The following is a 22261-nucleotide window of genomic DNA, read 5'->3' on the forward strand; positions in this document are numbered from 1 at the left end:
TTGTTTATATAAGAAGGGGAAGTTATTGAGTAAAACTGCTTAGCCCTTATTAACAGCAGACTTCTGACAGTTTCATATGGACATATTCTTGTTTGAATTGTCCAGTAAATAAAAAACCCCAATCCTGTTGAAAAAGGAAACAAAAACAATTCACAAAAACATACCCATCTGAGTATGGGAATGTGATCCTGCAGCCACAATCTAAAAGCAGTAGAATGAAACAATTTCTTCACTTGTAAGTCAGGTTAATGTACCACACTTTGTGCATATATAAAATACACTTTATTGATATTTTGCAAACATCAAGCTATTTCAAACCTCACATATTTTTTTTTATTATGCGAGTGAAATAATTGGTAGTTATTCGGTATAAAACAAAAGGCCAGGATAACATTTTTCAGAAATAAAATGAAGCTTCTGGTAGCAGTCATGTTTTCACCTCAAATACATTTAGTACAATTGGACAGTAAGAGATGCAGCTTTTATTAACTACTCTATCAACAAACATCAATCACTTTAATAAATACAAAAACAGACAGGTGTGTGTAAATATGATATAAATAATATGAAGGTTGCCGAAATACAAGTACAGGTTGACACTTTGACTGCAAATGAAGGGTTATCTACATGGATTGTTAAATTTTTAATGATTGTATATAATACTGACAATAACATTTGTTTTCTTGCACTGAAAACAATCCTTGCTGACATGTTATCCACCACTTCAATACAGAGAGTTGTGATGTAATGTGGAAATATTTTAGAACTAGAAAAGAGTTGCTGTCTGTTTTCCAAACGGAAAGACACATTTTTACATTTTATACATTTTGCATCAGTAATGTGGGATGTTGCAGAGATTTATCTGCTGTGTTGTCGAACATTATGATTATTATTTTTTTGCATATGGACAGAATTCGTCTAAACAAGTCTTCCTTTCATCTGATTTGAAATTAGAAAAAAATAGAAATGTCTAATATCTGTATACATTAATCTGTGTTTAACTAACTTGCATGCCTAAAATAAAAAAAACAACTTTCAGACAACAACAGTGTATTTTTAAATGTTGAATGTCTCTGCTTTATTTCAGGTGCATGTGTATGAGTGTGTGTCATGTTTTGCTTATGTACAGCTGTGTGTGTTCTCTGACAGTACTCAGTAGCGATGCTCCCCACGCGTCATGTGAGAGGAAAACTCATATCGGTCCTGGCTTTGGTGACCACAGAGATTGCACTCAAAGGGGTCTCTGAAGCCATGGCAGCCCATGTGAATGGTGTACATGACATGGTCAAGGAAGAGAACACGACAGTGTTCACACCTGTACGCCCTCACCTGCTCCCCGTCTGCAGCTACTACCTTGCAACCCTCAGAGGCCATCTCCATGCTGGCACGTATGGCATCATACTGCCTCTGCTGCTCCTCCTTCACCAGAGGGAGTACACCATTCCTGGAGGTGATGTGGTTGGTCAGGTAGATGAGGCCGGAGGATGCTCCGCCTGGGCGGTCTTCATTGTTGCTCTCTGTGTCTGTGGAGTCCTGCCCACTGTGGCTCGGGGAGCCGTCCTTCTCGCTGGAGGCAGACTTGGAGTTGGAGAGCAGCAGCAGGTTTTCTGCTGCGCTGTCTTTGGCAGACAGGCCTGTCACTGCATGGCCCTCGGATGCAGGCTTGTGGAGAGGGAACATGGAGCCTAGACCAACCTCAGAAGAGGAGGCCGGAGATGTCTGGACCAGCGGCCGGAGCGACTCAGCCCCAAGGTAGCTGATGGCACTGTTGATGGCCTGGTCAATGACATGGGGCTGAATCAGCTCACCTGCTCCTCCGACATAGGAAAGGTCTGACAGTCGTTTGTCACCTGAGCATCCAGACAGAGACAGAGGAGCAATATATAGATTATACATTAACTTTCACATACATTCAGTGCTTTCATCATCTTATTCATTTGCTGACTCTATTGCTGAGTTTGAAAATGACTCAGTGGTTTTCCTCGTCTCATGGTCTCCTATGAGTATTCCTAGTATGAATTTGGCATTTCCCTCAGCCTCTTACATTCCCCTTTCTCTCTGTTTTCTAATGTATATTATTATAATCTGAATATACATTTAAACAGGGTGGGACAGTTAGCAAATGTTAAAACAATGTCTTTTTAAACAATAGTAAAACAATTTAAGGCACAGCTCCTCATCATGCTGATCAGCAAAACATATTTTTTTTATTACATTGCATGCATTCTGCCGAGCCAGGCTGGCAAAGGAAAATGCAAGAGTCATTTTACAAAATATATTGCAGCATCAACTATGCAATGTTTATAGGTGCAGCAGATTTTAAAAAAATCCAGCAATAGTACCAACATTATATTCACACAAAAAACAAACAGATTTCAGCCCTTACCAACAAACTTCTGTGGCATAGTGCTCTTACGTTTAGCTACATTATTAGCTAGTCTGTCTAGCACCAGGGCTCTGTCAGATCCCGTCTGGCTTAAGTCTTCCCTCTGCTCAATCTGGTTGCTTTCTTCCTTAACTACTGGAAAGCAAGAGAAAAAAGTAGATTTAAGAGTCAAAGTAATTTGAGTCTTTCCTCTTTAAAGTGACGAAAAACACAGGATAGTAATATGTTCTACGTCTCTTCTTGATTTTTGTGTGACTGAGCACAGAGGGGATGGTTCTGTAGCACTCGGTATACAAATGTAATATTCATTCATGTTCATCACAGATACAGTATAGATGATTTTTAATCTCCTGTAAGGAGATATTCAGCAACCAGTAGTTTAAGTATCTCAAGAACTCTGTGTTCACTTGGTTTACAATGCAGCCTTGTAGGGGCTGATACACAAATAAATACTGTCAACATGATTAAATCTAATGAATTAGTTCGTCAGTCATTTGAATAGCTTAAGAACGTCTGCATGAACCTTGATTCAAATGGACTTTACAGTATTTCAACCTGACTGCTTTAGAGCAGCATGTCCTGCTGTTGCATACATAGTGAGTCCCGCATGTAGGTTAAGATGTGTATGTGTTTGTAAGGCACCAACCTGTGTAGATGCTGTTCTGAAGCCCCATGCACTGGAGGTAATTGTGACACCGCTCCTTGTGTTCCTCAAGAGAGCTGCGCTGTTTGTAACTCCGCCCACAATAAGCACACTTGTGAGGTTTTCCAACTGCAAAAAAAAAAAAAGTGAATATGTCATTAAAAAGTCGTACAAAAAAATATAATAAATTTGTTATATAAAAATGATTATGCTGTTCTGAAAGCAATATTTACAAACTCCATCCATCCATACATTTTCTATACCCCTTTTCCCGTTCGGGGTGGCAGGGGGCTGGAGTGGATCCCAGCTGTCATTGTACACCCTGGACTGTTCACCAGTCAATCACAGGGCTGACATATAGAGACAGACCATCAGACACACTCACATTCACACCTACGGACAATTTTAGAGTCAGCAGTTAACCTAACGAGCATGTCTTTGGACTGTGAGAGGAAGCCAGAGTACCCAGAGAGAACCCACACATGCACGTGTAGAAAATGCAGAAAACTCCCCACAGAGAGGCCCTGAGACAGGGATTCGAACCAGGAACCGTCTTGCTATGAGGCAACATCGCTAACCACCCTGCCCTATTTACAAATTATTTTCTGTAAATTAATGGAATAAATGAGGATTTGTGCAGGATTTTTCCACTAGATTACAATGCCAAAGCTAGATGTACCTAATGATCAGACAAAACAATTTTTACATTTTCAGTTTGATTGTAAAAAATAAAAGAAGACAAAATGTTCAGCATTAAGAGTGGTAATACAAAGAAAAGAGGAAAAGGCCTGGCAGGTGATCTCTAAGAAGTTCAGTGCAAAGTCAGGTCGATGTACACTTCAAATCTCATGTGTATCAATCCACAGCTGAAAATGTGATTTTAATTCCGCTTCAAAAATGACATTGCCAAGGTGTTTTAGGAAGTTGCTCAGTCTCTATAAAAATATTTAACAATATTGTTTCAACTTATTCTTAAAAGCTGTTTTTAGGAATAAATGGGTTTCAAGGATCAAAAATGTCTAAAACATAATAGGGGACTGAGGGAGAGCAGTGACTCTAAACAGATTGTGTCTGTATGGAGACTAGGATGTACTGGTTATTCATGAGCTCTATTAAACTATTCAGTGTTTGCTTAGTACATTTATTGTTTACACACAAGAATGTTATTAACACATGCTTCTGCAAAGCATTTGCTCACACACACACACACACACACACACACACACACACACACACACACACACACACACACACACACACACACACACACACACACACACACACACACACACACACACACACACACACAAAGTGACACCACATCTACACCCTGTCAACTTCCCCTTCTACTGCTCTGTGTGGTAGCTGTGTGCACCACAGGGCATGCTATCTGTCTAAGGCAACCCACCCATCAGTCCAGGAATTGGGTAGCAGGTGGGTTAGCTCTTGCATACTGACCCGAGTGGGTGCGTAAATGTCCGGTAAGGGCATCTCTTCTGCGACAGGCATAGCTGCACAGGTGACACTTAAAGGGTTTCTCTCCTGAATGCAGCTTGATGTGACGTAGCAGGTTGCCCTTCTGGGTGAAAGAGGCCCCGCACTGGCTGCACTGGAAAGGACGTTCTCCTAAAGATAAGAACACAAATGACACCCATTACAGATCAGAAGCATAAATAACGCACAGATAAAAACTTTTAATTGACCCTATCATAGAGTATTTGATTATTTTATCTCATCTTGATTGCAGACCTCTCCCTAATTGAACTATGTTTCCTTCCTACCCTGACAACATCACAAAGTCTTTTCATGTGGATGGATGAAAATGCGTGTTTCTGTAGTGGGAATGCAGGGTCACTGCACTACAAGCATCCCAGGCGCCAGAACAAGCTGAATGATGGAGTGTCGCCCGGCAGAGAACCATCGAGCAGCCTGTGGGAGGGTTTCACAGCAGAGTGACACTCCATCTCTCCATGCTCCCCCTGCCCCACAGACTTCTGGCGCTCTGATCGAACAAGAGCCTTTCAGACTCAGCCTGCCAGTTCCGTAATGCACCATTGCCTAGGTCAATTTGATCTGAAAATCTCATTTTTTCCCTCTTCTTCGTCTCTAAAATAAGAGCGGCACATCACAATGCAAATTCAGCCTCATTTGAATAAAGCGAAGGAAACACTTTGTGTTGAGAGCCAGTCTTCCTGATCAGCGCTTCTGGAATAAACCAATATCCAGCCTCTCTGAGTGTTGTGGCATTCTCTGAGAACGTTTTAATATGGCTTTTTTTTCAAAGGCCCCCCCCTAAAATAAGAGTCACCAGTGAAGCAGCAAAAATATATAAAAAAGGAAATTCATTAAAAATGCATTTCAGGAGCAAAGACTCAGCACAGAATATTTTCTATTTAAATAGGAGGCACTTCATTATATCTTTTATTGTACTTTCTTTTGCATTTACATTAGTCTAGTGTTCCTTTCTTCCACTTTGAGTTTCATTAGTTTCTAAAGCTTGACAGTTAAGTGCCTTTTTCAAAAATGTTCCCCACCACTGGTTTGGCTTCATCACAATAGAATATCAATTTTGAAACTTGAAGAACTTTTAATAGCCAGATAATTGTCACTTTATAGAGATTCCATTTAATTGCAGCTGATATCCCGTCTTTAACTGAGAGCATGTTTTTTTTTAACAAGTTCCTCTTTGCTACTTTATCACACAATAATTTGATCAGTTACTGTTGCTTGTCATGTGATAATTCCTTTTTTTTAGATGAACATTAATGAATGATATGCTCAAAGTCTATTTCACGCACCACAGGAGGGTCTGCATACAGCCAGACGCAAGGACGACATTACGACCACAACTGAGCAGAAGTGTGACAGTAAATATAGGAGCAGGCTCTGAAGTCATAACTAAGAGTCTATCACTAATAAAGACACGACACTATACACTGTCAAACTGCTAGTGTTACTGCCAAAAGGATTTGTCTGAGGCCTTGATTTCTGCCATTTAAAGTTTAGAGTCCAAAATTGTAGGGAGGCCACAACAGACAACTTTCTATTCCTCATCCATCCTCTAAAGCTGACATTGAAAATGGGTGCAAAGGAAGGGCAAGAAGTAAGACAGGCAGCTTACCAGTGTGGCTTCGCTTGTGCACCATCAACACATTGGGGCCAATGCAAACTATCCCACAGATATCGCACTTGAGCTTCCCGTTGGGCAGCCGGATACCGCCGGCCGAGGTGAAGGCTTTGGAGTCAGGGCTCGGCTGTGAGCCGTTCACCTTGACCCCCGAGGCATCGATCACGCGCAAGTCCTCCGCACACTCCTCCTCCATGCCACTCATGTCACAGGCCAGCCCATTCTCCTCATCACTTCGAGCCTCAACTTTAATGTTACAGGCTGGAAAAGAGGGCAAGGGGGGGCCACGGTTTAGAATATGAGCATTTGTTTTCCATGATGTAATATATTGAAAATGGGCAATTTATAAGTGTGGAATTGATACTATGACATGAGAGTACATATAGAGGTGCTCTTTGGAACATTTTGATGTAGCCTAAGTTTCCTTTTTTTCAGGTCTGAAAGGCTTCAAGTTTAATGATTTTGTGAACCTTATGTTTTTGTGCTGACTGAGTGAATGAATGGATGTTAGTAAATAGTATTTTATGCCATTTCATCCATTTCATCTTATAAATGTGCCCCCTTCTAAATTTGTTTTACATTTTCTTTATTTTATAAAAATCAGGACTGTGTTCTGTGACCTTTATTGTTCTTAGTATTTTTGTTTTAATTGTGTTAAGTTTCTGTCTAATTCTTAATATACCTAACTGTTGTTTTCAAGTCGTCTTTGTTTCATTGCATGGTCTTTGTTTTTGTTAAAATGCTCTTATAAAGGTGTGATTAGCAATATCCCTTTATCTTACTTCATGAAACACTTTGTGTTATATTTTCTGTTTCTTGTTTTAATCAAGTTGGATTCAGATTTTTATCAAAACTATGACGATGGACTCATAATGTGTTTCTCACAGACTTGAAACAGAACTTCAATATGAACTACCTGCTCAATACGATGCTACACACGCTCCCTTCCTCTGCTCAGACACTGCATGTAAGGCTGCACCATAATATCACTAGAGTAACAACAGCGTTACAATGACTAACTTCCTGCACAGTGCACAACAACACCACATTTTCATATGAACTCCAATGCTGCATCTTAACTTCAAAAACCTCCCCTTATTTCAGGTGGCGTTTTCAATTCAGCCTGAGAAAAGTCAACAAACATCTTATGAGATCAACCCATAGCCCATTTGTTCAAACTGTGGACTCTACACATAATTTTTTTTCAATAATTAACGAGGACACACAGGTGGATAGCTAGTACTGTTTTGAGGATGTCAGCGAAGATATGAAGCAACACACGTCATCTCACGCCATCACACTTTGGTGAAACAAATGACAGCAAGATAAACAGGAAACAGAGACACAGGAAGAAGTGTGAAACTATAGGGACGACAGCGGTGTCTATCAGAGCAACTGAGTATGAAGAACTCAAACAAGCACACGCAAGACACGCTTGTGTTTTCATCATTCAGAGCAGTCCTAATCCGTCTTAAACCTGTCATTTCATTTTTTTGGAATATAAAAAGTAATTGCTACATAATTGTAGAACTTCACTAATTATTTTTGGAACAACTTGAAAGCGTTAATGTGATAACTGATGTTTCCAGCGTGATCAGAAACAGAGAAGTACCCTCTGTGTTGTGCCACCAGCTCCTTCTTTTCCCAACAGAGATCTTTAGAAACATTTCAGAGAACTGACAGATCATGCAAGTCCCACAGCGACCAGCCTGTGGTTTGCATGTCACCGTGGCAGCCTGATTTCCCCATGTCTCTACCTCTGTTTGTTCAACTGAAGAGGAAGAGGAGGAAATCATGAAATATAGGAATCTATGGAAAAGGGGAAGCTTTAGAAAGAGGGTTTGTCTAACTGAAATACCAAGAATTATGGAGAAGTGACAGAAAGGGAAGCACAGGAAAGGAATTGTAAAACAGCCTGTAACTGAAACTTTATACTTTTCTTTTTTTCTCCGACAGCCACACGGTGAACATAGAGAATGTTTCCCATTAGAGCGGGGTGAGCAGAACATGCAGAACTCACAGCATAGGATGATTTTATGTTTAGGATTGCTTTTATAATAACTAGTTACTCATATCTGTTTTTTTTGTTTTTTGGACAATCTTTACAGATTTTTTCCTTACCAGAGGAAATTAGAAAGACATCAGCCATTAACATGAAGTCAAGGAACGGTCGGCTTCTCTGTGTGATATACAAATTATTTTTAAAAGATAGATCATTTAGCTGTTTCCTGAACTGCAACTTACTCCCCGGGGTACTACTGACTGAGGGCTTTTTAGGCCAATTGATCCAGATTTATCTTTTCATGTATCACAGAGCTAACCCTCGCATTGTAACAAAGAGTAATGTCTGTTACTTTTTCTTAAGTGTCTTGAGATAAAATGTGTTGTGAATTAGCACAATAAAGCTTGATTGATTGGTTACAATAATTACAATCATTTAGCCACAAAACCTGCTATAGGCACAGGTTTCTAAGCAACTGGAATGTTTGTAATGGCACATATAAATAATACAATTATTGACTAATAAAAGGCCTTCTTCAGAATTTGCAAAAAAGGATACATGGGAATTAAGTGACTGATTCAGGAATAATAATTTAATCATTTAAACACTAAAGACGAAATGTAATTTAAAAAAAAGTTGTTTTTTTATATCTCTAGGCTATATCTAGTGTTGGAACAATCACCTAATAAATCATTATTTTTATCTATAGCTGTCAGTTCCTGAGACAAGTAATACATCAGCGTGGGTTATCAGGTGGCTAAAGCAGACAGAAGGGAACCATGAACGCTGCTGCCATCCACTTCTCATGGATATGGGGAAGTTGAGACTGAAATGGGAGTAGGAACAAGGCTTTTACTCTATATCATGTTTATCACAGTCACACATCCTGATTTGCTCGTTTTGGGAAGCAACTGTTAGATCACGCTGTCAACTGACAAACAGAACAGGTAGAAAAAAAAGGGTCATAACCTGATGTGGATCAACTCAGATAACAAATAAAGGAAAAACAGTTACGGCAGCAGATACCGGCACAGAGACAAATACTAAGTGACATGATTAACAAAAATGGCATGAGTGTGAAAAGAAATCATTGGCATAAAAAGAAGAAAGAGTCAAGCTTTATTGACTGATGCTGATAGTAGATAGGAAGCAACTTAGTAACTGTGTTAGTTCTGCAGTGTGGAAACGCAGGGAGCCTGCTGGAGGTTCCTGTTGCGACTATGTGCTGCTCTCACTGCCTGAAAATAACCCTGTGAGCAAGATAGTGGAACCACATGTGTTAAACTACAACAGCATCACACTCGACACGACTTGCAGGAACACCAAAAACAGCTCGCTTTTCCCCTCACACGCTTTAAAAAAAAAAAACGCCACCATGTTTTCGGGAACTAGACTGCTCAGTATCCCTTTTAGTCGCATGTCCTTGAAGTAGAAAGGCTCTGTCTGAATCACTGAAAATGAAAGAGATTTTTTTTCACGAGTGTGTAGAGGAGGTCACCAAACTGACATGTGACTTTAACCAAAATGTCTCCATGGTTATTTTCTGATTGAACGAATCATAAAAATACACCTGATTGAGATTGCAGATTTGCAAACTGAGCTAAAATATAAATATAAAGGAAGACAAAAAAAGGATCACTTCGACTTAAAAAACCTCCCTCGTAGTCACATAATGTGTTGATTGCAGCATAGTTCATGCGCAGCAACGATGTGGATCCAAAGCTTTAAAAACTGATTTTCAACAGGAAACGACTTGGGTTCTGAGGTCTTCAGCTTGCCCCACATCGTGTCCCTGTACTTTTTGTCTTTTCTTTTTTCAACAGAGAACTGAGCAGCACATGATCTTGGGTGATAATTATAACTCACTCTGGCTTTTATCACAGAGGCAGCGATGCATAGATGTACCAGATACTTGCACTTCCCTTCTTTCACTCTTTGGGCTCTCTGTCTGTCCCTATATAGACACATGAGAACTGAATATACTGCATAGGGAATGAACAGAAACTCATGCAGCGTAAAAAGTCATACGTCGACGCCTCCAGCTGCACCCCTACTTATTGTTTTAAATGCCACCGATAAAAGGCAAACATCTAAAATGGAATCTTTATGGCTATTTCCCACATTTACCATGTTTTGTTTTGAGTTCATCTGCAAACTGAGATGTGAAATAAACAGTAGTTAAACATATTTCTCTACAAAATCTCCTTTACTGGATTTAAATGTTATTTTTTTTAAAATTGTTGATATGCCATCGAAGCATTTGTATAGAAGTGTTCAGAAATCCCTCACCGTGTTAAGAACTGCGCCAAACAGCTAAACAGATGTAAAGTCAAAATGGGAGCCTCTGGGAGTAAGGGGAGAGAGTGTGTGTGTGTGTGTGTGTGTGTGTGTGTGTGCAGGTGTGTGACCTATGTGGTGTAGTGATGCGCTGATCTCTCTCTCTCTTGGCCCTGTTCCTAAACTCTTTATCTCCAGGAGTGTTGAAACCGCCTGATGGCAAGTTCTTCTTAGGAAACTCTTACACATCCAGTTTTAGTTTCCTCTCACATCTCATTTTTGACTGTATTCTGAGTTGCTTATCTTTGCTGCTAAACTTGATTAGTGGAAAAATACAGAACAATGGTCAGCTGTCACGCTTGCTTTTAAAAAAATATATATATATAATTTATTTTTTTACCTTTGAGTAAAATCATTTCAATATGAAATCAAAGTACAGAACCCACATATTCATGGTCCTGAGTTTTATATCTTTAGCTTTCTAAAAAATACAAAAACCTGACCTTATATCTCAGCCATATGTTTTTGGTTGATGGTTCATATTTTAATAAATCATTCAATAAATGACTTTCATTTGGATTGGAGTGCATTTTGAAATCTGTGTACAAATTAAAAGTGTTAACAAGCTATGATTTGTATGAATAAACAATAGTTCTAATGAGCTAAATTTTAAAGATATCCTGCTCAAACTGTTAGACAAGTCTGTTTCCTGTTGCTGTCACGTATCAAGCTTTTGATGGAAGATAATGTTTCCACCTTGAACCCTCAACATTAGGAGACATGGCATAAATATTCACTGCTGATCTGAATCCCCTTAATATGCCTCATTCTTATTTCAGTATGATATTCCCTGGCTTGATGTTCTCAAACTCAAATCAAGGCCACATTAGCTATTCCTTAAGATTCAGCTCATTAATGACATGCCATGGATCAAAGGGACTTTTTTAACCTTTTCTGCCAATGACCTAAATGTGCCTCTTGCAACTATAAATTAATGTTTCCAAGGGATTAAGATCAGCAAATACCTCCCAATGGATAAAAGGATTGAGTTATAAAACATTTGTATGTATTTTCATATATGTATATTTTACGCTTTGATATTGACACTTATTCATTTAACCTTTTGACTCTGATTTATGATGCTTTGGGACTAATACCATTAATCTTAGGAAAGGAGCTGCAGTGGTTTTTTACTCATCCACATGCTGTTTAATGGGATACACTTAATTGAATGTATCAATCTCACATTGTAGATTTATTCTTACCGGCATCACTGATGTTCTGACTTATGGATGCGTTCGTCGAGATGATGCATGCACCTTTGTCCCCTCTGTTGTTCTGCTGGTGGTTGGAGCTGGCTGACAGGTCCTCAGGAACGGCCATAGGCTCCTCTACATCCTCTGAAGCTTCATTGGCAGGGGGGCTGTCCCTGCCTTTGGAGACACATGCCAGCAGACACCAGTCACTCACCATGCAACCTCTCCATGAGCCTCATTCAGGTGAGGCAAAATTACTTCCAGGTAGCGTAAGCGCTTGCTTGTGGGCCTATTGTATCTATTTCTGCCCTCTACGACTCAATCATGCAGTGGGTAGTCTTTTACCTGGCATTTGGGCCAATTCTTGAGCCTCCTCTGTCTCCATGCGGTGCAGGTACTCTAATAGGAGAGAAACGGAGATGTAGATGTGTAAGTTTAATCAAGGCAAGGCCAAGGAAACAACATTATAAAAAGCTAGAGTGGAGTAAAGGGGGCTCTTCTCAGTGTGACTTCATCACCTTAGTGAGATCACTCTTGTCACAGCTGCAGACACACCACTGTCCCCCACATTACATTACAAAGAATTACAGACATTTTCATTATAAGTCTGACAGAGAGAGTGAGCTTGGAGAGTAGCTTGGCTCCGGCTGATGGGGCCTGCTGGTAGCAAGGGGTTGGAAATGGGCTTTCAGAGCACATTTGTTATTTATTGTTAATTTCCTGCCACGTAATCATCCAAAAATGCAAACTGACTGCCGCAAAATTAAGCAGAAAATTAACTGGCCCCAGGTCACCAGAATGCGGGTGTTTGCCGTGCCCAGCTGATCGGCGCTCATGTTCTCTCTAATTTACTGAGCATGCATCAGTGAGCCCGTGGCCTGAACATGGACGCATGTGAGCCACAATGAGAAACAAAGAGGGGAGAAAGAGAAAGAGGTAAGAGATAGAAGAAGACAGAAAATCTGCAAGATAGATCGAGACATAAAGGTAGATAGTGAGTGCAGGAAGTCAGAGGAGCAAATGCAACAGGAAGGTGCAACCAAAAGAAGAAAGAAAAGCAGGCCGAAGGACAGAGAAGTTCTCTTTATTTATTTCTTAAGAGCCATCCTTCGGCCAGCGCTGAATATCTGAGGAGTCACCAGTGCTCGTGGCCCCATTAATAATGGATGGCCCTGAAGCCTACAGCAGATGGGCCAAACAGCCTCAGCCCCAACTCCGCCACTTCAAGAAGCCCTTGGTGGGGCCTCTGCCCAGTCCAAGCAGCCACTCAGGGAGAAGTGAAGCTCCCGAAAATAGCGAAATGAGCCCAAGGGAGAAGGGGAACCTAGGCCTTCCTGTTTTACTGACAGATGGCTCCACACTTTTGGAACAAATAGTGGGAAGCGGCCGGGCCGCTGTGTCGCAATGCACAATATTCTGCGGAGTCAAGTCAGGAGCCTGACCGTCTGAAGACGCCCAGGATGCAAGTGTGAAGGGAGGAGGGGGGCAAAGGTCACTGGTGCAGATGATTTTTTCAGCACAACATAGGGGCATTGCGTGTTATTCTGCTAAGTGACGACTCTGCATTGTCGTTCTTCAGCATGTAGAGGATGAAGGTTGGGGCAGAGGGGGGTGTATTCTCATGTGCCCTTTTTTCAGGGCAGATGGTGCGCGGAAAACACGGATATGTTGGTGGGGGGCTTCGTCAAAAATATAAAGAGTTCCTACATTCTGCCACAACCCACTTGCGTAGGCATGTGGAAAGTAAGGTGCACCTACAGAGTTCAGGAAGTAGCTCTTTTCTGTGTGATACTATTTTCATGCTGTTTTGACTTCGACCTCTTACAGACATTTTTAGTTTCATTTAAAACGTTTAAGTAGTATTTGAACCTTTACTCAACTAAACAACTAAAGTGTTGTCATTTGCCAGTTTTATGTTCCATGTTGAGATCAAAAATCTTAGCACAGGTGCTTTGTAAGGAATTTATTTTCATCCAACAAACCAATCAAACTAATTTTACTTGTGTGTGTGTGTGTGTGTGTGTGTGTGTACGTGTGTGTTCAAACTGGGGGCAGGTGGAATTTTTCTGCCAGTGAAGTGGTAGTCGCACACTTCTGACACTTCTGACACATAACAAAAGGGGACTGGAAAAGTTTTGGTCTGAGTTTGCCGAGTGAGGAGAGGCAGGAAGAGGCTTGTGGGTTGAGAGAATTCTCGGTCCTCCTCTTCTTTAGTTTGTGTGTGTGTGTGTGTGTGTGTGTGTGTGTGTGTGTATGTGTGTGTGAGAGTGTGGTATATGGTGGGGTGGGGGTAGGGGGGGGTGCTCAAAGTGCAAAAGCTACACTATTGAGCAGGGTGGAGATGAGAAACAACAAAACCGTTAACAGATACTGAGGACCACACCAGCAAAGTTTGGATACCCAGGAGGAATCTTAGACACTGGTGTGTGTGTTAGTGTGTGTGTGTGTGTGTGTGTGTGTGTGTATAAACAAGATACCAAACTCCCCTCCTGCATGCTCACACACTAAACTAGAATTGGGAAAAATATGTCACAAAATTGTAAATATTTGACGTCTTTTAGTTAAATTTGAATGAATAATACTGTCAGTAAATGTAGTATTTATTTCAAAATAACATTTAGGACTTCAGAGTGATTTCATTAAATGTGAAACCTTTAATTGCATGATTCAAAATTTACAAACAATACAATTTAATTGAATGGGACTCCAATTTAATATTCTAATTTCTTGGCTCATTACAACTTTTTCCTGTAATAAAATGTGTTATATTATATAAATGTATCTTTTTGCAAATAAGGGTGCAATGAATCAAATTTCATCACACATTAATTCTGATCTAACACTATTCAGATAAACAACCAATATCATGTAGATGATTTATAATAATAATATGATAATTATTAAAGAATATTGTAATTAATAGTGTTCACTCTCCTCTGTTATATGAGGGGAAATGAAGCCGTGGGCACTTTCTTATCCAGTAGGAAAATAATACCATCATATGCCAAATATGTGGTGCATGGTCACCTGGAGATTCTAATCAGAAATTCATGAGATGTTTGGGTGTAAGTGGGTAGATAGTGTTAGCTGGGACCCTAATGAGGGGGTGAAAAGGTGCACTGAAGAGAAGTTTCCTTCATTTGCATCTGACACACTTCACTACTCTGCCATTCAGACAGTACAATCATTTTAATAACTGTCTGCCCTTTTTTACCCCCCCCCCCCCCCCCCCCCCCCCCCCCCCCACACACACACACACACACACACACCCTAGCACATGTACACACTTCTGTTTCTACTGACAAGAAAGATGATGTAGGATATCTGCAGACAGATTTGCTGCACTTTCAGCACTTCTCTTTTCAACCGAGCCATGAAAAATCCTATTTGTGCAGGTACTGGGGTTCCTTTCCAAGTTTGAAAAATGATCTTGTAACTTTAATCTTTTTTTTTAACCAAGGGAAGGTGTTTTTGGTCAAATATTAAAACTAAGGCTGAATTTCATTGGATTTCCAAAAACTTTGAACTTCACTTTCACATTACTTACTCAAAGAATAATTTACTTTAAATAAACGTCATATATTTAACCTTGTTTAAAAAATACAGACAACTTGGAATAAATATTGGGACACATTGCAAACACAGACACAGTATCTCACAAACTCCACCTTAAATGTGTAGTCAAATAATTTATTCTCATATGATCATAAGCCAAATGTTTTTTATTTTTTTACTCAACTTCTTCAATTCAAAATGTTGGATTTTTTGCGACATGTTAAACTTAATTTCCTCATCAGTTTCAGAGTGATTCTTTCTGTTTGTTTTTCTGGGCGCTGGCGAACACTTCTCCATCTTTGTGTCAGCAGTGTCAAAAGTTTCACCAGTCCTGTCTACATGTGTTTTTTTTGTCTCCACAAAGACGTTTAGCCTAACAACTGTCTGTGACTGTGGTTCACACAGATACATACGAATCTTAACGGGCTGATTGACATCGAAAATGAACTTATTTAAACATTATAATGCAGTTTAAGACTGAGCGTAATGATTTCCTGTTGCAGCGCGAAATATTTTCACATGCGGTTTGAAGTTTTTACCCGAAAAGAAATGCGTCATTAAAAAAATAGATAAAGTCATTTTTAATTCAGAAAATGTGTATTTAAATAGTTTATCAAACTTAAGATACAGAGTGATATCTGAAGTTTACCGAGTGCGTACATCAGCAGCAACAGGTGCTATGACAGAGATGTAAAAACGTTATTAAAGGTAAAAGTTTTCAAAAAGTGTAAAACAGTAAGACATCTTAATGATCAGATCAGCAGTTTTTTTTAAATCTGAATTAAGTTTGTTTTGTGAAAAATGTAATCCCTGCTCCCAAAAGAAACAGGGCGCATGGAAAATGAGGAACACTCCACGATTTTCTTTAAATTTCTTGACAATTATACGTTTAAACATTTTTGGTTTTCTGCATTTAAATTAAAAAGATGGTCTTGCTTTTTTTAAAATCCGTTACATGTTCTTCGCCTGAGGAGAATTACGCTCACTAAACGGGATCTGATGCTGCGGCGTGCACCTGCACCGAAACTACAAGGAGTCTTTTCCAGGCAGGTGCAAATGTCTCCTAAACATCTTAAGACACAAACTCAGTTTAGAGTTCTGAGCTAGACTGTTAGGTTTGTGTTGAGCTGAAAAGCACGGTGGAAATCACTTTACCTGCTATTCCTTGAGTTTGCAGAATGAAGTTCTTCCAACTCTCCCCGGCTCCATGTGCAGAAGGTCGCAGCGCCGCGGCGGCCCCATGGAGCTGCGCCCTGAGTCCCTCCCCTCTCCACTGCACTTCCTCGTTCCAGCCCAACATGACTATGTCTCTGAGCTCGACTGGAGCATTTTGCTTGCTTTTATCCACAGGCCGAGTCTGCGGCGGGGAGTCGAGCCACCGAGCCCTTGGCACTTGCTTTGTGCCGTGCCAATAAAAGCTGACACCCAGTAGACCATTACTGGCAGCCATGCATGAGATGGGATGAGGCGCGCGAGGAGAGTGGACCATTCATTGTTTATTTATTTCATTCTCACCGAGGAAGCTGACGGGGGGAGCTCCTTACTTGCATATTGGACAGCTCCCCTTCTGTCACCTGTTCAGGCACGCTGAAGCAGTCCATGAAATTAAACAACTGTTTTCTTTCCTGTAATGAGTTTCATCTCTAAAATGTTTAATCCCTTTGACCCTATACTCTTCATCTGCACTGATTGTCCTTAAGTGTCAGAACCCATGTCCTTCCTTTTCACACCAGCAAAAGTCCACAATCTGGATATTTTGCCTGAACTTTAGCAAATTGAATGAAACATTTTTTTCAGTGTTCTTCTTCAGGATGCAAACTGAGTGCATTATCACTTCAACACTGACTCATCCTCATCATGCAGGTATTTATCATTTTCACAAATAAACATGTTTTTTCTTCATTTTTTCTTTTTGAAACAAACTGGCGGTTTGAGTCCAAACCTATCAACTTGAACTAAAATCAATCACTTAAATCAAACGCTTTTGTTACAGACTTGAAACTGAGACAAATACATTAAATGTAAATTAGTAAACCATCGCTGCACTCTGAGCCTGTTGTCTACAGAACATACTGTGCATTCTTCATCCTCCACATCATTCATGCAGATTGCACATCACACGTGATAGTGCTTCCGAGCAGAAGCCCGATATATGCACAACCTTTTCAAATGATAAATATGAACATTCCTGTTTTCCTATAATGAAATCAAAGTATCAAACTCCTGTACAGTCGAGTAGTTTAAGATGCACAGTATGGATGCAGATTGTCCAACACCATTACACCAAATACAAATGGCGGATTAATATTGATGGAAATTCTAAATAAATAATGAGTGACACCTCTGCTTCGACTAATATTACTTGTTTTCAAATATGTGCTGTCATTATATTCTCATATGAATATCTGATATAGTGAATAGTTGCTGTAATTACTAAAATGTATACTATTAAAAGTACATAAATGTATTCTGTGCTCATTAAGTTACAAGAGGTATTAATATTCCCCAAAGAGTGGTGGTTTGACTGAATTTGTTTTCCCTGTGTATCCCACTGTCCCCAGGCCTGCACAGCACTCTTATCTCAGGAGAAGTTGTGTGCTGGATTGCTGAGTCACCTTTCGTGGGAGGCTGCCCTTATCTCCTAAGAAGCACAACATTCAGGCAGTTGGTTGCAAAAGGAGGAACTTCAGGCAGGAGCCCTGTGGCCTGCTCTGTCTACACAACCATAATACCAATTGCAGCAACCATTGCTGACTTCCTCAAAGCCTCATGGCCAGCGCTGCTTTGTCGGTAAGGTCAGAGGGTACAGCTTTGGACACATGCGGGTGTGAATAGAGACACAGGATAAGCAACTCCTGAGGCCACACAGAGGGAATGCTGGGACTGATATGTGACTCAGCAGTAATCACCAAGTGCAGAGGGCTCCAATCAAGATACTGTCCCATCCCAGTGACACAGCAGCTGCACTTACTATACATCTGTGAGGCAAAATACTTTTTAAAGAGGACACTACAGAGGTGGTCAATACTCACTGCTATAGCTTAATTACTGATCGTCATACTAATCTCTAATTATAAACTGGTCACGTGTAAGCCCCCAAACATTGAAGCAGAATTCTGAAAATGGAATAGAAGTTTTATTAGATAACTAAATTCTGCAGATTTGGGATTATATCACACATCTACACGCTGTAATCCATGGCTGCAAATATAACCAAACATAACCTTTTACTTCTCAAGGTCAATCTACAACCTGAAGAAAGCCATGTTGCTGTAATTAATATCATTACCTGGCAAGTCTCAAAACATCATCGGGGATGTAGCCAGTCGACTACGGAACAAAAGACTCCGTCTGGTTCTTATTTCATGGATCTTTAAGCAGTATTCACTGTTTCACATTTGGAAGCATGAGCAGCATGTAACCCTTAATTGGTTTCAACACCTTAATAAGTCAAAGACGTTCAGGACTGATAATCACATTAAATAGTCCAATTCATCTAAAAAGTCAATTGCAAACTGAAAACTCTCTTTCTTTAGGGATGCATTATGCTGTGAGGTTGTCAGAGTAAATTAAATTCCCCTCTGCACACTAAAGCATCTATTTCCTTATGGTAATTATCTGCTGGAATAGACGTGTCACTAGAAGGAGTCATGCATGCTTGACATTTAGCCTTTTTATGGAGAGGCGATGAGTAAAAATTAAGATGGGGAAAAGGAAATTAATCTGCAGCTCAGGCAGGCATTGAGAGATCCTGGAGGATAGTGGCTGAATCAATCATGATGTTTGTGAGCCTGTTTTGAAAAGAAGCCAATGATGAGATTCAGACCACGGGCTGGAAAATCTGAGGAGAAGGAGGGGGGGGGGGGGGGGGGGTACTTCTCTTGCAAATAGTGAAAAGATTAAGATGAGAAGGTTTTGCACAATTGAATTGTTGACAACACAAAACATATAACACTTTTAAATTTTCTAAACCTCTTCATTTTGAAAAAGTAATTTCTAGATTTATATGGTAACAGCTAATCTCACACATCTCAATCTGGGAAGTCCTGTTTTCATTTGTCACATTAAGATGTTCTGCTGATTGTTTCACTTTTACCTGAACCAGTTAGATTATCATTTCCAGTCTTTATGCCAAGCTAAGATACCTTTTCAACCCTTTAGCTCCATATCCAGGGTAAAACTAGGGAATTGTATTAATATTCCTTTTGAACCTTTTGCACTGAATCAAACAATGTTCCATCTTTCCTATCTGTAAGCACTTCTATCATATTACTGCATGTCACTAACTTTAAATATTCATGTATGATATATGTTCCTAACCATCTTCCCGGCTGTTCTTGGGCTCCCTTGTCTTGTAGTTTCCTCTAGACGTCCTGCTGCTGTGGACCCGTCTGCAGTGGCGATTCTAGAGTCTGTCAGGGGCCCAGGCAAACATTTCCTGGGGCCCTCTAAACGGGCGTTCATCATATCTTATAAATAATAGTTACATTATCAGCATTTCGAGGGTACACTTTTATTTTCTATTTTGTTGATGTCAGAAATGTAGAAGTAATGATCCAATGTCTTGTTTTTTTTTTCTCGCTAATTGCGAATGCTGTTTGATGTGGCCCTCTTAGGGAGGTTTTCTGTCATTGCAAAATTAGCACATTATGAGCCTCGGCTGTGGATAAAAGTTTGCTCAACGCTGGTTCGAGGGCCCCCCAGCTGATTTTTGCCTTGGGTCCCAACAGACTCTAGAATCGCCTCTGGTCCCAAGCAATTCCCTGTTGACAAGCGGCACCTCTGCTCTTCTATGATCATTCTAATAACTGTTGATGGGAATCAAAGAGTTGCCTAACTTCAGCTGCTATAATTAACATTATCAGTCAGCCCATTTTATATTGCCATTATAGTTTTTAATGTTAAAATTAGAATGATCGGACTATCATTTTATACCTTGTTGTTACTGATAATCCAACACATACATTACTGTCATTGTAGCTATACATCTGTTTTAGTCATGGTTGTTGTTGCTCTGTTTGTTGTTGCTCTGTCTCACTGCATCTCACTCTTCAAGCCCGGCAGATGGCTGTTCAACATGACTTCGGTTCTGTTCAAAGTTTCTGCTTGTTTAAGATGCAGAGGCTTTAAAAAACAACAGATCTATCTTTAGCCTGAAGCTGCTGCGAGCCAGGGAGATCACTTCAAATTCTCAGGTCAGCAAATATTGATGTTTTTCAGTCTGCTGAAAGTTATGTCTCTAACAAACCCACAGAGAGCGGAGGAGGCATAATTGTTCAAATACATTGGCAATGTCTTAGAACTGAAACATTGCCAATGTATTGTCATGGCCATTAAGCCATGTTATGACAATGCCATTTAGACAGAGTAGTTTGCTTGCAATTAAAAACAAATCAAATGACCTAATACTTGGTGCCATGGCTTCTTTTTTTGTTGTAGTGGAGACGAAACAGGTATTGGTATTGTTAGATTTTTACCAAAAATCCATCTACTAATCTACACTATAGATTTACTGCAGTCACATCAACTGACAGAAAAAGAGTAAACTTGACAATCTACAATGTTGTTGTAATGATCGATCAGGACTTAATAGGGGAGCTATTTGCTTTTCAGTGCCATGTATGTTTGGCTAAGGAGTTGAGGATGAGCAGAGATAGAAGGGGTCTACCAGAAGAAAGAAACCTCAAAGGTTTCTGTAAATAAATGTGCAGGATGATATGGTTTGTTAAATGCTCCCATCAGATTACATTTGGCTGTCACCTGTTTTATTCACAGTTGTAGGATATGTGAACCCTCGCCCTCACAGAGACGATAAAACTGATACAACACTAGCAGTCATTTGCTCTAAATGCTGTTTATGGCCACTTGAACCCCTTAAAATATGTTTTGTCTTATTTTTGTCTTTTTTTGTCTACACATGTTAACTACAAAATAAAACAAAATCTGATGTGAAGGTTTTGAGGCTTTGGATTTGTTAAAGTCACATTCAACACAGCTGGACTGAGTAACAAAGTAAAGTTACATCTCCTGTAACTAATTATCTTGGATGTCGAGCAATTAAATGACTTTCTCAATGCATGTTGTGTAATCAGTCATCTAAAGGTTGTTCTGGAGGAGAACCACACAGCCTGTGAAAACCATTGTGTGCAGTGAAGTACAACAATACATTTAAGATATTGCACATGTAAGATATTGATTGGACTGGTGTTATGTTAGGCACAACTTACTGTAACCTTAGCCCCCTCACTCATCAGGGTGTTCAAATGAAAATCCTTGAGATATGTTAATCTTAATGATAAAACAAGAGATGAAGAGAAACAGGAAAACCAGCTCATCCCTATTTCCTGTCTAAGCGTAAAGCTGTACAAACCACAGACATGAAGCTATAGCGGGCAGACACTCAATAATGTTAATTTGCACTTGAGTCACATCTTGTGACTCAACTATCACACTGAGTGATGTGTGGTGCATAAACTGCAGGCTGTATATCAAATGTTCTGTCTGAAACTAGCTTGTGTTCATTCCAAAATAAATAGTCCCTGGATCTTTTAAACCTTCCACTGGTTTTATAATACTGTATATGTAATCTTTCAGGTGTAAATTCTCAGTTTGATCAATTTATTTACCATTCATGACAGAAACATAGAGTGTGTGGACAGAATTACACAAACAGCCACACACAGTGAGAAAGTGAGTGAGTGAGTGGGTGGGAGAGTGAATGTGTAAAAAGGACAATGCGAGAGCTCACTACCCAGAGTTAGAAAACCACTCATCTAAATCAGGGAAATTATGATAATGGGGCATCTCATTATTCTCCTTCTCACCCTGAATCAGTCACTGACATCACATCATTATAGACCTATTCATATAAACAGATTAGATGGCATAAAAAGGAAGCTGGCACCTTCAGAACTTTCTCATCTTCTTTGTCTCAAGGCTTCTTGCAGGCTTGTGTGTAAGGCAGGAAGCACAGGTCCCAGGAAGTGGTTGCAGGGGATACTGGTGGTCATATTTT

The 22261-nt window shown here is 40.0% G+C and overlaps 1 protein-coding gene and 1 long non-coding RNA gene across 5 annotated transcripts; one reads left to right on the top strand and one right to left on the bottom strand.

Annotated features, from left to right (window-relative positions):
- Positions 1 to 240: 240 nt before the first annotated feature.
- Positions 241 to 16735, bottom strand: ikzf1 (IKAROS family zinc finger 1 (Ikaros)). Of its 4 annotated transcripts, none has more exons than XM_061040892.1 (8): positions 16402 to 16735; positions 12037 to 12090; positions 11701 to 11868; positions 6151 to 6417; positions 4488 to 4655; positions 3033 to 3158; positions 2387 to 2518; positions 241 to 1850 (listed from the first exon to the last, which is right to left on the bottom strand). In XM_061040892.1, the coding sequence occupies exons 1-8, from the start codon at positions 16733 to 16735 to the stop codon at positions 1153 to 1155; spliced, it is 1947 nt and encodes a 648-aa protein (XP_060896875.1). In that variant the 3' UTR covers positions 241 to 1152. The 4 variants fall into 4 exon arrangements, with proteins under 4 accessions (XP_060896875.1, XP_060896874.1, XP_060896877.1 ...); XM_061040891.1 differs by having other exon boundaries at positions 2387 to 2521; XM_061040894.1 differs by lacking the exon at positions 6151 to 6417 and having other exon boundaries at positions 2387 to 2521.
- Positions 14954 to 21322, top strand: LOC132975972 (uncharacterized). Its single transcript, XR_009673346.1, has 4 exons — positions 14954 to 15086; positions 16221 to 16296; positions 16597 to 17109; positions 17808 to 21322. It is a non-coding gene; the product is annotated as an uncharacterized LOC132975972 (long non-coding RNA).
- Positions 21323 to 22261: the final 939 nt, after the last annotated feature.

The sequence above is a fragment of the Labrus mixtus genome, chromosome 6 (genome assembly GCF_963584025.1).
Source record: "Labrus mixtus chromosome 6, fLabMix1.1, whole genome shotgun sequence".
NCBI classification, from domain to species: Eukaryota; Metazoa; Chordata; class Actinopteri; order Labriformes; family Labridae; genus Labrus; species Labrus mixtus.

Bases quoted from the DNA above. Each gene is read 5' to 3' on its own strand.
- ikzf1 (XM_061040891.1), bottom strand. From the start codon at position 16,735: ATGGTCCACTCTCCTCGCGCGCCTCATCCCATCTCATGCATGGCTGCC. The intron at 12,091-16,401 runs GTAAAGTGATTT...CTCTCCTATTAG, and splicing joins GCAAACTCAAGGAATAGCAG to AGTACCTGCACCGCATGGAG. The intron at 4,656-6,150 runs GTAAGCTGCCTG...TCTTATCTTTAG, and splicing joins GCACAAGCGAAGCCACACTG to GAGAACGTCCTTTCCAGTGC.